The sequence below is a fragment of the Periophthalmus magnuspinnatus genome, chromosome 7 (assembly GCF_009829125.3).
Source record: "Periophthalmus magnuspinnatus isolate fPerMag1 chromosome 7, fPerMag1.2.pri, whole genome shotgun sequence".
Classification (NCBI taxonomy): Eukaryota; Metazoa; Chordata; class Actinopteri; order Gobiiformes; family Gobiidae; genus Periophthalmus; species Periophthalmus magnuspinnatus.
In genome coordinates this window covers 13,846,239-13,860,549 of record NC_047132.1, presented here as the reverse complement: position 1 = coordinate 13,860,549, position 14,311 = coordinate 13,846,239, and the positions used below count along the sequence as shown (strand labels likewise).

General features: G+C 43.9%; 1 protein-coding gene across 1 annotated transcript in view; it reads right to left on the bottom strand.

The window, feature by feature from the left end:
- Positions 1 to 293: 293 nt before the first annotated feature.
- arfgef2 (ADP-ribosylation factor guanine nucleotide-exchange factor 2 (brefeldin A-inhibited)) overlaps positions 294 to 14,311 on the bottom strand; it is a 40,358-nt gene continuing 26,340 nt past the window's right edge. Inside the window, exons 30-39 of the mRNA XM_033968820.2 lie at positions 13,916 to 14,045; positions 9,160 to 9,295; positions 8,007 to 8,145; positions 7,590 to 7,647; positions 7,389 to 7,497; positions 5,810 to 5,949; positions 5,433 to 5,607; positions 5,213 to 5,351; positions 4,699 to 4,816; positions 294 to 3,672 (exon numbers count right to left, since the gene is read on the bottom strand). Coding sequence (XP_033824711.1) covers positions 3,505 to 3,672; positions 4,699 to 4,816; positions 5,213 to 5,351; positions 5,433 to 5,607; positions 5,810 to 5,949; positions 7,389 to 7,497; positions 7,590 to 7,647; positions 8,007 to 8,145; positions 9,160 to 9,295; positions 13,916 to 14,045 — 1,312 coding nt within the window. The 3' untranslated portion in view covers positions 294 to 3,504. The remainder of the gene's footprint in view (positions 3,673 to 4,698; positions 4,817 to 5,212; positions 5,352 to 5,432; positions 5,608 to 5,809; positions 5,950 to 7,388; positions 7,498 to 7,589; positions 7,648 to 8,006; positions 8,146 to 9,159; positions 9,296 to 13,915; positions 14,046 to 14,311) is intronic.

The following is a 14,311-nucleotide window of genomic DNA, read 5'->3' as shown; positions in this document are numbered from 1 at the left end:
CACCGGAGTGACTCCTGTTTGAGTACAGCGTCCTCATGTGGACGTTTAAAGTCACTGCAGTTAAGAGAAAATCGAAACGAAAGCAAAAGCCAAGAAAACAACGCCACCACCAACAAGACCAACAGTAATAACACCACCGACAACATCAACACCACCGCTGAGTGGTGGTGTTGGTGGTTTCCATTTGTTTGTCTGTTTTTGTTTGTTGATTTTCTAACTTTCTGTTGGTTAAATCACTTCTCGTGTTCAGTCGTAAGAGGGCGCAAAAAACAGTGAACGAGGAGTTTATTTTTCAGTTTATTCCATCACCGTTTGAATATTACACACAATAAAACATCTCAGTATTTTACAATGGAAACTTTACAGACTTTATATATTTATATCTCCCACATCTCAGAACGTCCACGGCCACGAGGAGGAATGGAGCTCGGAATAATGCACATTAAATAATACTACATACAAGAGGGAGGGAGAGGAGGAGTAACAGAGGAAGAGGAGAGGGGGGGAGGACAAGGAGAGGTGATAGAGGAAGAGAGGGGGAGGAGGGTGGGTTTGGGTGATTATGAAAAATACTGCAAGGAGTCACGGTTTCACAGAGATCATAAACCAGTGTCCTGCTAACAAGTTAACACACTAACATGCCAATTCTGCCCCTGACAAATGTAATCACAGAGTCCTGGTTCAGACCTGTTTTTGTGGTTCAGTTCTGGTTTAACCCCTGGTTTAGTCTTGGTTGAGTCCTGTTTCAGACCTGATTTCATCCTAATGAAGTCTGGTCTCGTCCCCGGTCCTTGGGGGTTAAAAGTAGAGCACAAATCTGGTCAGGAGCAGAGATAATGGAGGGTGTTGGGGAAGACAGGGCTGGGAGATGGGTGGAGCTCGGAAGTGGGAGGAGGTGTCAGGGGGTGGGGGTGGGCAGGGGCTGGGAGGAGCTAGGGGTCAGAGGGGCTAGGAAGTGGGAGGAGCTAGGGGTGGGAGGAGCAGAGGAATTATGATAAAAGCCCAGACGCCCAGTGCAATCAAGCCTCAGAAACAATTAAGACAAAATTATATAAAATAAACTCAAATAAATACATAAAATCTCTTTGAGATGGAGTCGTTTGAGCTGGAGTTGTTTGAAAAACTGACTTCACTTTGAGATGCAGAACGACTGAACAAACATGTCTGACATAACTGAAGCATGTATATTTCATTTGTGTTTTAAAATTAATTTTCTCATTTAAGTCAAATATTTCATCAACAAATGGATTGATTTAACACAGAAACATTCATATTGTACCTGTCTAAAGTCCAGATAAAACAGCACTGTGGAACTTTTCTAGCAATAACAACACATACGATTTACACAGCATTTCCTAAATTCAAAGACACTGAGTGGATCTGGTCTGCCACCTGCTCGTCTCCATGGTGATGCCATTTTGATGATGCTGCTTTGTTTAATGTCCCACAGTATTACTTTACACATCAACATCGCAATGGACACAAGCAGGTAATGCTATAAGGCCAAGTTACAAGTCAGATCTGTGTCCGGGAAAGCCTGCTCAATAATAGGAATGCAGAAAAGTTACACAGTGCACCTTTAAACAGATCTAACCTGGGTTGCATCAGATATCTGAACTGAAGTCATAACAGGGTGGTTTTGAGTCGCTGACATTTCATTGGCTGAAGCTGTAATTTCTGTAACAAAATGAAAACTGATGAACATGTGATTTTTAAGCCTTTAGCCTGAACCACAGAGTGTATACTCTCTGTACAGTCTATACACAAAGAGTAAATAGACTCTGAACTGTGTATGAACCACAGACTGTACAAAGAGTATGTACTCTCAACAGTCTGTGGTTCAAACTAAAGACTATACACAGAAAGTGTCTACTCTCTGAACAGTCTTTAGTCTGACCAGAACAGACTGACGATGGACCATGAGCCACAGAACAGGTCTGGACTTTAGAACAGTCACTTCAAATTCACCGTCAAGTCTTTACCAGCGACAAGCTCCTCCAAAAATAAACATAATAAAAAAGTAAATGATGCAAACATCAAACACTGAAGTCAAAATTAACTCAGAAAGTTTAGAATATTCAGCTGGATCTGCGACATTTGACCAGTTTAGACTCATCATCACTTCTCTCAGAATGACTCGACAAACTTTGGCCCCTCTGGTGGTGGCCCTCTGGTGGTGGCCCCTCTGGTGGTGCCCCTCTGGTGGTGCCCCTCTGGTGGTGCCCCTCTGGTGGTGCCCCTCTGGTGGTGCCCCTCTGGTGGTGCCCCTCTGGTGGTGCCCCTCTGGTGGTGCCCCTCTGGTGGTGCCCCTCTGGTGGTACTTGGTGCAAAAAAAACACTGAAATAATGGGCCACTGTGGGATATTTTTGCTTTGAGTTTGAAAGATATTTGCTGAAACAAGTAAAACTGTTGTAAACATGAATAACATAGATGTGGTCATGGTAAATACTGAGATTTGATTTTAGCTGGAGCAAACACGGATGGAGCAGACGCGGATGGAGCAGACGCGGATGGAGCAGACGCGGATGGAGCAGACGCGGATGGAGCAGACGAGGCTTGAGTGACAAGTTTGGAACATGTTTTTGCAGTGAGGACAGTTCTAAGAGTAGAACCATTCACAGTGAGAATCGTTTCTGTCCGGGCTGAAGAGGAGGGGACACAGGCCACAGTAGAACATCTCCATCAGTGAGAGCGGGTCAGAACATTCATCTGGATTTGAGGAGGTGCCACACAGCAAGAAGGTCCCTGGCGTGATTCCCATGTAGGCCGTTTCTGTGTGCACTTTCACATCAGTTTGGATGTTTTAAATGAAGCCAATCGTCTGTAGGGAAGACTGGTTTGGATGAAAGACTTTGGAACAAATGTGACTTATTTTTGTGTTAAATGGAAAATATTTAAAGTCTGTAGTGTTGGACTGGATTTAAACAAAACATGTCAACAGGTCAAACCCTTTAGCTTAAAGATGTCCTGACCAAGACTACACCAAGGTCTGGAGGTAGGCCCCACTGCTCCTGACAAACCCAGAGACACTGAAAAATGGGCCAGATGCAGGTTTAACCCAGAGACACCAAAGGATGGGTCAAATGCAGGTTAACCCCGAGACAGTAAAGGAAATGCAGCGGACACATTTACCTACGGGGACAAAGTGTGACCTAATCCTTAAAGTGCATTTGACAGATTAGGCAAGAGTTTACTCCAACTCTGATTAAGTTTTTCTAGTTTTGTGATTTTGTTGAAGTTTATAATGTCACTTCCAGGTTGGGCACAAGCAGAAGAAAAATATGAGAATCTGTCAAATTCACTTGAAGTGCTTACTTCTGTACTGTCCCAGATCCAGATAAAAGTTCTGATGTAAAGCGTTTAGTTTCATATAGAGAGAATGTTCTGAAGTGTTCAGCCTTCTTCATGAGCTCAGTCCAAAGGAGCCACTTCCTGCTCTCTGCTATGCCCCCAGTGGTGAGTCCATGCCACAGGCAGAGGTGTAGCACCCTCTCCTGGTGAGTTTATGTTGTAGGCAGAGGTGTAGTGCCTCCCTGTGGTGGAGCGTGGATGTGGAAGACGGAGCCGATCCTTAAGAAAAAACGCCTGAGCACCGCCCTGAGCTCCGGGATCAGGTCAAACTGCATCATCTCACAGAGACGTGGGTAAAAAGAGGATGACAACGGACGGAACTGAGGGAAAGGGGAGGGGGGGAGGAGGAGAGAAGGGAAGAGGAGAGCAGAAAGGGAGGGGCAGGAGAGGGGAAGGGAGGGGAAGGAAAGAGAAATTTAATGAAAACTAAAAACAATTTTGAAAACAAGTCCCACTAACATCTGACTAATGGGATCAAAAACTTCTGGATTTAGAAATAATAAACTTTTACATTTGGGTTGTTTTAGCTTTTGGAGCAGATGTTTTCACCCCTTTGTTTCTCTTCAGACTTTAGATCTCACACAGTTTGGTGCAAAGGCTTAAGTCTGAGTCAGTGGTGAGTCAGAGTGAGAGAATGATCCTGACTCAGAGCTGAGACAAACTCTGAAACACAAGTGAAACACAAGTGAAACACAAGTGAAACACAAGTGAAACACAAGTGAAACACAAGTGAAACACAAGTGAAACACAAGTGAAACACAAGTGAAACACAGTGTGATATCATCCACAGCTTTCAGCTCCAAATGAAGCTCATCGAGATTAGCAGTTATAGCGGCTAATCTGGATCACCGTGTCATATTTGGAATTCTAACCATGAGTATCATACCAACCAAAGAGCCCATATGGAGCAAAGCTGTTTCCACTTAGCAACGCTGTTAATCAAATCCACGATAGCTGGCATGGCCTCAGGGAAAGAAGGCACCTGATTTGTCTGTTATTAATGTTCTTATCTTGATTTAGGGACAAAATAGTGAAATAAAAACCCCAGGATCACATAGAGTGGGTTAATGCGAACATTTTAACACAAAAATGATGAGTCCTACAGCAGCAATTACAGAGAGAGGGGCCACAGTTTTTGCACAGAAAGAGAACTGGAGCCAGAAGTGTGCCCATTCTCACCTCCTGTTTGGAACATAGCGGCTAGCCATGTCCATTTATTTGTGTATGTTTATGTAACATGCTCTCCCAGTAGTAGTGTAGTAGAAGTAGTGGTAGTAGTGGTAGTTGTAGCAGTAGTAGAAGTAGTAGTAGTAGCAGTAGCATTTGCAGTATTGCAGTAGTAGTACCTTCTCATCGGGGAGCCGTAGAGTCCTTGTGAGCAGTAACATTAACAGACTGTTCCAGGCCTCTCTGTGACTCTCTGAGGTCAGACTGATGAAGTAATCCAGAGCCTCTGTGCACACGCTGCAACACACCAGGGAATATAACAAATACTACAGATAAATAGTATAAGAACAAATATAAGACAATTTATACTTTCAACACTTCTATGGGATAAGGAGGGTTGGAATAGGGCCCAGGAGAGATCACTAGATCTAGATCACTAGATACGCAAACATGGATGACATCTAACACCTCTTCATGTTTTTGAGGGAACATTATTTTGCAGAATCCCCCTTGTTCAGTACTAAGAGGCGCCTGTGGTTCTGATTTTGGGCTTTACAAAAATAAATTGAATTGAAGTTGTTACATATTTAGAAGTCTGTGTGATCCCTCATTCGTCAGTCATTAGATGATTTGTCCAGTTGACAGATTTAAATTTTGCCTTTTGCTTTATCTATTTAAACTTATCACACTGACATCATCAGTCGCGCTTGTATGTCGGGCCACGACTCTTGCAGTTTGGGGTCAGAGTTCATCTTAAACAGAATCCTGAGGCTGCAGGCCAGACTGGTGCTCTCCTGTTTGAGCAGGTTAGGCTTGGACTTCCCTTTGAACCCTGCAGAGGGCACACACACACAAATACAGTTGAGTAAAGAACAGAGTAGGAAATCACAGAGGGGGAGGGGCTGAGGCTCACCTGCTCGCCACAGGGCGGTGCGCTGCTCGTTGTTGGAGTTGAAGTCTTTGGCGAATTGGTGTGATTCCAGGAGACAGTCGAGAAGTTTGAACAGGTGAGCGGACGACAGGTGCATGTACATGCCCTGCTCCGCACCTGTTTCACCTGTTAACTCCGCCTCCTCCAGGGCATCACGCTGATGGAGACACAAACATGATAAATATTCACAATCACAGCACACTCAGAACACTCTGATCATTTTGTGATTCCGTTAAATACTCAGGGAGGTGTGCCAAGGGTTAAAATAGCAGCGGACATGTCATCTGCGGTCTTCTTCCTAGTGTCTGTATGTTACCTGTATGTTACTTGTATGTTAGTTGTACAGGTGTTTATCTCACCTGAGCAGCGGACATGTTGTCTGCGTCCTCCTTCTTGCTCGTTGAGGGATAGAACACGATGTTGTCAATGGTTTGAATGAGCTCTAGCTGCACCACACATTTAATGAGGAGCCCTGAGAAGAGACGCTGGTCTGAGGCTCCTGAGGAACATAGAGGAACATAGAGAGGAACATGAGAACAAGAACAAGAACATTACAAAAGAGACTCTAGTCTGATTCTCCTGAGGAACAGAGAGAAACAGAGAGGAACATGAGAACAAGAACTTTACAGAAGAAACGCTGGTCTGAAGCTTGTTCTGCTCCTGAAGACAACAGTCCAGGACAACAGCAGAGAGAGAGCCATAAAGTTAGAACCAAATCAGAACCATAAGACCAGCCAGACAAGTACAGGTAAACAGGGTCAGACTCGCAGTTACACAGGTGATGGAGGTCATATGGCAGGGGTCTCAAACTCAATTTACCAGGGGCCGCTGGAGGCAGAGTTTGGGTGAGGCCGCATTATGTTTTCCACAGGAAATGCTGTTAAAAAAATGCACCGTTTGAACGGCGCATTTAAGGGCTTACGTAACTTCCGGCACGACAAGTGCTGTCCCATTTCATGCACCCAACGAATGCGGCTGAGAATGTATCATGCCCTTTCATGGAGATTGGCCGTAGCCAGAGCGTGCATCCGAGCACACATTGCGCACTGCTATATCCCGTCATGCACCGAGCATACGCAAATGTCCGCTACGCAATACACGTTCAAATGTAAGTACTGGTTTACGTCACCTACAACAGTGTGACATGAAACTGTAAAATCTTAATAAAAATATATACAGGTGGTGTATTTAATGATTAAAAAACCTTTGCAGCTCTGGCACACTCAGGTATAGATGGCATAGAAGGTAAACAGCGCCCTCTACTGATATTAAGGTGATTTAGCCACAGATCAAATTAACCTGGCCCAAATACAAAATCGTTAAACTGCAATATCCCACTTTACGTACAACTAATCTGTGTTCTCTGGTTTATAGACTATGAATGTAAAAATGATACTGTTACCTCTGTCTCTGTTATGTTTTCACAAGGTTTATTTTGTTAAAGTTATGTAGAAGCTACAATTGGGAAAAAAATCACCTCAAACCTTATATTTGCCTATTGATGTTCAAAGGGAAAGATTAATTCCTTACTTCATTCAATTTAAACAGAAATAAACGGCTGCAACGACGACACCTTGACTCTTCTTCTATTAAATAATAAATAATTAAAAATAAAACAAATTATTTCAGTGACGTCACGTAAGATATGTTACGTAAGCGCACAGACAGAGGTTGAATTACGTTCCATGTCCCATTTCAGCACAAAGGCGGCTACACAAAGGAGTCCCCTTCGTCGGCCGGGTACCTCGCACGACACTTTGAACTGTGCATGTGGCGAATTGGGACACGGTTGCACCGTGGGTTTGACCCACAAACCCATGGTGCGACCCTATAATTGGACCGGGTTACCGGGGACTGTTATTGTTATTCATATTAAGGCGGGGGCCGCCAGTCTGAGGCCCCTGTCATATGGTTTCAGAAGTAAGAGGTCATACTCACGGGTGTTGGAGCGTCCCTTCCATGTGTCGTCACTGGACATCTGGCTGTGTCCTCGCTCTGACGCTGCGCGATCGTAGCTGCCCTGGGACTGAGCGTCAAAGTCTGCCTCCTGCACACATACATCACACAGGTGAGCCACAGTGTGGACTCAATGATAAAAACGATCCTTCAGCTCTATGGAACATAAATAACTGCTCTTACATAATGCTTTCCCTCTGAAGACTCCTCCTCCTGTCCCACTGGACGCCATGTCAACAACCTGAAACAAAGAAGTAATAAGTCACCGTGTAGATGAAGGTAGAGTCAGGTCTGTGGCTCAGGTGTGTGCGAGGGGGAGAGGGGGAGAGATGAAGGCATGAGGGGGGGGGGGGGGGGGGGGGGCACATGCTTGGGGACAGTTGTGTGTGTGTGTTTATGTGTATAATATCATATGTACATAAATAAGTCACATGTGTAGTGTATACATGTATATATGAATGAGCATTGGACGTACACGTCAAGACATCTGGAAGATCTCCTTCATACAGGAGGAGGTCACGTGTGTATGTCCATGTTTATGTTTGTTTATGTATGTTTGTATGTATGTATACCATATAAATACATATATGTGTGTCTTACGCGTGAGGACATGTGTTCTGGAAGATCTCCTTCATACAGGAGCAGGTCATGTCCCAAACTTCAGGACTGAATTTCTCTCCATTCAGAATGACCAGGTTTTCCAAGCAGTTTGTCCCTGACCGTGCCAACTGCTCGTTATCTGCACACACATGCAAGACATATGTAACACACACATATGTAACACATATATAACACACACATGTAACACACATGCAAGGCATGTAACACACGTAATACACACATATATGTAACACCTATGTAGTTAACACATATGTAACGCTTGGACTGATCACAAGCTCCTGAACATGTGCTCTTTAAATCACTTTTGGATTTTTTCTTGAGTGTGTGTTTTTGAGTGTGTGCCTTGTGTCTCCATGGTAACTGCTGAACATTCCACCAAAGACATACTTGTAGAACAGCCCCACTGTGATGTCATTGCAAAGTATCATTTCATTCACAATTTGGCGCTCCCACAGCAGCTGGAGTTGGAACTCATAAACAAAATAGCTTTTAAACCTTCAGTCAGTTCTTCACATAAACGTGACTCTGGTACAGTGCATTCCTTAAATACCTTTCACCTTCATAACTATTTCAGACTTGCCATACCACTGGAGACGTGCTCGTTCTAAATCTGCCCCATTGATACTCTGCAGTGACATCACACTGGGAGTGTTTTATATGCATCTATGGCAGAATGTTTAGCAGTTACCATGGTGACACAATACACATTCAGATTTTTTCTTGAGATCTTAGAAAAATTGCTAAAGTGTTTTAAAGAGCACATTTTGACGAGCCCATCATCAATCCAAGCATTCATGGTGCTGTTTAGGAGTTTGATTTTACACAGAAAGGTGACTAACTGAAAATCTGTTGGCTAATGCTAATGCTGGCTAGCTTGTGACTGTAAGGTTATTTGAGAGGGACTTGTTTAACAGCACAAATCAGCTCACCGGTTGTAGTTCAGATATTCCTTATAGTAAGATTGTGCTAAAACAAAGCCCAAATTAAAGTCTAACAATCCTCAGACAGAGCAGTGCCTACAGTTAACATTACACCCCCAGAGAATGTTGATGACATCAGCTGCAGAGTCTCTATACTAGTCTTAGCTCTATCATAACTGTAGCAATCTTTCTTTAGCATAGCTCTGTCGTACCTTGCCGCACACACCACTGCAGTTGTGTAAAGATGTCGGGCAGGAGGATGGAGCTCAGAGCTTCATAGAAATGAGTGAAGACGTCACAGATGGCGTAGAGGGCATGATTACAGGTCGTGGTCATCCACTCAGTCTTCTACAGAAACACAGGAGGGAAAGAATCAACTCTACAGATTGTACATGGATCTGGACATAGCTAACCTGCTAGCCACCGCAGTGGCATAATAAAACTGTGGCCCCTCTCTTTGTAACTGCTGATGTCAGACTCGTCATTCTGACCTTAAAATGATTCATATTAGCCTGCTCTACACACAGACATCACAGTCCGGTTAACTTTAAAACAACAGCATCAAATAAATATTATAGTTTATGAAATCTGAACATGAGAGTGGGACGTAGCATTGGCAGCAGTAAATGCAAGAGTATTTTTTATTATTATTTTGAATTTTACAGTAAAAGTTTTTGAACATTGGTGTTTTCAGAATGTGGAATGTTATGATGCCAGATGGGGTCAGGGGTCACACACATTTCTATTGATTACTCTGGACTTTACTATGAAATATCCAAAATGTAAATTCATAAATGTTGAACCTGATTATTTCTATTGGAGACTAGATCAAGAGCTCACTGTGTTAAAAAGAAAATCTGCATTTTAAAAATATTCATTTGAGATGCTCCATCTGTGTTACATATGATTGGTCTATAAAATGTGTGATGCCATCTGATGTTCTGTGTGAAATGTGATTGGTCTATAGGATGTGATGTCATTTGAAAAACAGCAATATGAAATTGTAAACCTCTTTGACCTGTGTGAAATAAAAACTGTAATCCTGCCCTGGCCTCAGTCCCTCAGTGTCATAAGCATGTTTATATTATAGGGTCAGATTTGAGTGTGCTGCTCCCCCTTATGGTTCAGTTTATACACTGCCAAAAAAAAGTCGCCTGGATTTAAGTAAGCAAACAAGGACGAGCCTAATTATCATGGGCAATTATCTTTCAGCTGGCAACAAGTTATTTAACCCCAACTGGTGCAATGAGTTGCTTCTCATTTATTAAACAACCATGTTGAAAGGCACATCCTGTGGTTGTGGAAAAGATGTTAGTCTGTTTGAGAAGGGTCAAATCATTGGCATGGATGAAGCAAAGAAAACACCTAAGGAGATTGCAGAAACTACTAAAATTGGGTTAAGAACCATCCTGGGCATTATTAAAAACTGGAAGGATAGTGGGGACCAATCGTCTTCAAGGAAGAAATGTGGCCGGAAAAAAATCCTGAATGATAGTAATCGTAAAAAACTACCGTAGAACTCTGGGCTATGTTTAATAGTGAAAGTAAGAGCATTTCCACATGTACAATGTGAAGGGAACTCAAGGGATTGGGATTGAACAGCTGTGTAGCTTTAAGAAAATCACTAATCAGTGGGCCTAACTGGAAAAAAAAGGCTTCAATTTGCTAGGGAGCATAAAGATTGGACTCTGGAGCAATGGAAGAAGGTCTTGTGGTCTGATGAGCCCAGATTTACTACTACTACTGTACAAGCCTGTGGGGGCAGTGCTATGATCTGGGGTTGCTGTAGTTGGTCAGGTCTAGGTTCAGCAACAGTCTGTGCTCAAAGAATGAGGTCAGCTGACACCTGAATATACTGAATGACCAGGTTATTCCAACAATGGACTTTTTCTTCCCTGATTGCACGGGCATATTCCAAGATGATAATGCCAGGATTCATCAAGCTCAAATTGTGAAAGAGTGGTTCAGGTACAATTTCACACACGGATTGGACACCACAGTCCAGACCTTAACCCCATTGAGAATCTTTGGGAGAGAAGGCTTTGTGCAGCGGTCAGACTCTATCATCAATGCAAGATCTTGGTGAAATATTAATGCAACACTGGATGGAAATAAATCTGACATTGCAGCTTATCAAAACAATGCCACAGCAAATGCATGCCATAATCAAAGATAAAGGAGGTCTGACGACATATTAGAGTGCTGCCAGGAAACATATTTCACTCTATACTTTATATTTGTATATCCTCCTCACCCTCGACGAGTGGTCTCATCCCCTCTTTTTCCACGCTTGAGTCCTCTACCAGAAGCCTGGGAGCTTGATGGTTCTGCACAGTATCTTTGTTGTTCTTAGTACTGCAGTTTTCTGGACTGAAATGTCTGATATTTTTCCTGGGATCTGCTGTAGCCACTCCTCCAGTTTGGGGGTCACTGCCCCGAGGGCTCCGATGACCACGGGCACCACTGATGCCTTCACCTTCCAGGCCTTCTCCAGCTCTTCTTTGAGCCCCTGGTATTTCTCTAGTTTCTCATGTTCCTTTTTCCTGATGTTCCCACCACTTGGTACTGCAATGTCCACCAAAACGGTGGTTTCCAGTCCATACTCTGCACAGATGTTTCTGTACACTATACCCACCACTTGGTTATGCCGCTCCATGTATGCTTTCCCTGACATCATCTTACACCCTGCAGTTATGTGCTGGACTGTTTCAGGGGCACCTTGGGTCTTGTCCTGTGTGGTAGATCTGGGCCTCTAATGCTTTAGTGCTCCTGTGCAGCCAGGATGAGTGTCTCTGTGCTGTTCTTCAGTCCAGCATTTGCTTGTGGGATACCAAGGTACTTGGAACAATAGCAGACATTGAGGACAGTTACTTCTGGAAGTGAGACCCCATTTGCGTGGACTAGTCATTCTTAGCGTACAGCTTGATGTCCTTCATGTAGTGGAGCTGAGTGATGGTGGCCCCATTCCTGAGTCAGTATCCACAGCCAGTGTTGTTGATGATTTGGCTGAGGGGGTGCAGACCTATCCAGAACAGCAGTAGGGACAGTGCATCTCCTTGGTATATGCCACATTTGATGGTCACTTGTGCAAGTGGCTTGCCATTGGCCTCAAGGGTGGCTTTCCAGAAACGTATCGAGTTTGCAATGAAGGCTCTTACAAGTCCTGTTGATGTTGTACAGCTCCAGGCATTCAGTGATCCATGTGTGTGGAATTGAGTCGTAGGATTTCTTGCAAGCAATCCAGTCAGTGCACAGGTTGGTTTTGCAGGTTCTACAGTCTCAGGCGACTGTTCGGTCTACCAGGAGCTGGTGTTTAGCTCCCCTGGTATCTTTGCCAATGTCTTTCTGGGCTGTGCTCATGTATTGATCCATGTGCTCACTTATCTTAGCCACAATGATGCCTGACATGAGCGTCCATGTTGTGGAGAGATAGGTTATTGGTCGATAGTTGGGTGGGACTGTACCCATTGAGGGATACTTCTGAATCAGGATTGTACACCCTTCTGTTAGCCATTCACAGGGTGAGACCCATTGATTAGCAGTTGGTTCATTTGTGCTGCCAGATGCTCATGGAGAGCAGTGAGCTTCTTTAGCCAGTAGGTTTGGCTCATGTTAGGACCTGGTGCGGTCCAGTTTTTCATACCTGAGACTCTTTCCTGGATGTCTGCCACTGTGATGGTGGCTGGATTCTGTTCAGGGAGGCTGCTGTGGTATTCTCTCACAGTCACCAGCCACTGTGCATTGATGTGTGATACCTCCTTCTCCCATATACCTTTCCAGTACTGTTCAGTTTCCAGCCTTGGTGGGTCTGGTCTGGTGTTATTATCCTACCATTGAGCATACACTTTCGTCGGTTGTATTGTGCACAGACGGGTTATTCGTCTGGCTTCATTATCACGTGTGTACCTCTTTAGGCTGCTGGACAAGGCTTGGAGCCTTTGTTTGGCAGTTTCTAGTGCTTCAGGTATGGGCATCTGCCTGTACCTCTTGGGCACTTGTCTTTTTATTGCACCTCTCTGGGCCTCTGACAGTTGGCTCACTTCTCTTTGCATTGCCTTGATTTTTGCCTCTAATCGTCATTTCCCTTAGTCTCTGTAACTGGCATCGGGGCTGCCTTGTGTTCATTCGGGCCATGATCTTATCTTTCAGGTCAGTTGCTGCCTCACTCAGTGTGATACTTATTATGACTTCGTTCCCAATCTCCAGTTAGGGAGCTGATGTTAACTCTCCTGTGACCTGGCGTCCTGGCTCCCCCTTGCCGTAGCATTTGTTTTGGACCTCATCATTCTTAAGCCATTTGCGGATGTTGGAACACTGAGCTACTAGTTGCTTACCCTTAAGCTTGGACTGTGGGTTTTGAAGTAACCATTTTCCCACATCCTGTTCATACAACCCCTCTGACTCGGCTCATGGAGTAGTAGCATTCCAACAGAGCCTTGTGCTCGCATCTTGCCCATTTCTGTCTTGTTTCAGTAGCCCATTTCTCATCAAGGTTCTCTGGTTCCCAAACACCTGATACAGACCTTATACAACAGAACAAAGCCACTGTGGGAGCAGTATGGGAACATCACCTAAAAAAAGAACTGGAGAAGGCCTGAAAGGTGAAGGCATCAGTGGTGCTCGTGGTTATTTGAGCACTCGGAGCAATGACCCCCAAACTGGAGGAGTGGCTACAGCAGATCTCCGGAAAAACATCTCCGGAAAAACATCAGACATCTCAGTCCAGAAAAGTACAGTACAAGGAATAACAAAGATAATGTAGAACCCTCAAGCTCCTAGGCCTCTGGTAGAGGACCCGAGCATGGAACAAGGGTGAGACCACCTTCGGAGGGGGAGGATGAGATATATATATATATAAATACACACATTGACATGTCTGTGTCTAACCTCAGTCTGCTCCTCCTCCTGTCTCACATACTGTACTGTGTTATATTATATACATACACACACACATACACACACACAAACCTCAGTCTGCTGCTCGGGAAGCTTCATGTTGTCGAAGATCCTGAAGACGATTCTAAACAGATCGTGCCACCAGTGAGTCTCAAAGGAGTTTCCATAACTCTTCATGATCTCAAACATCACTGTCAGACCTCTGAAAGAAATAAAGCATGTAAAAAACAAACATTTAAAATCACATATACAGTATGAGTCTCCATCATCTCAAACATCGTCAGACCTCTGAAAGAAATAAAGCATGTAAAAAACAAACATTTAAAATCACATATACAGTATGAGTCTCCATCATCTCAAACATCGTCAGACCTCTGTTTTATGTTCATCAATTATGTCTTGTTTAAAGTTTATATTTGATGCTGGTCATTCATCCTGTGAGTGACAGTATTTACATGTGATATTTCT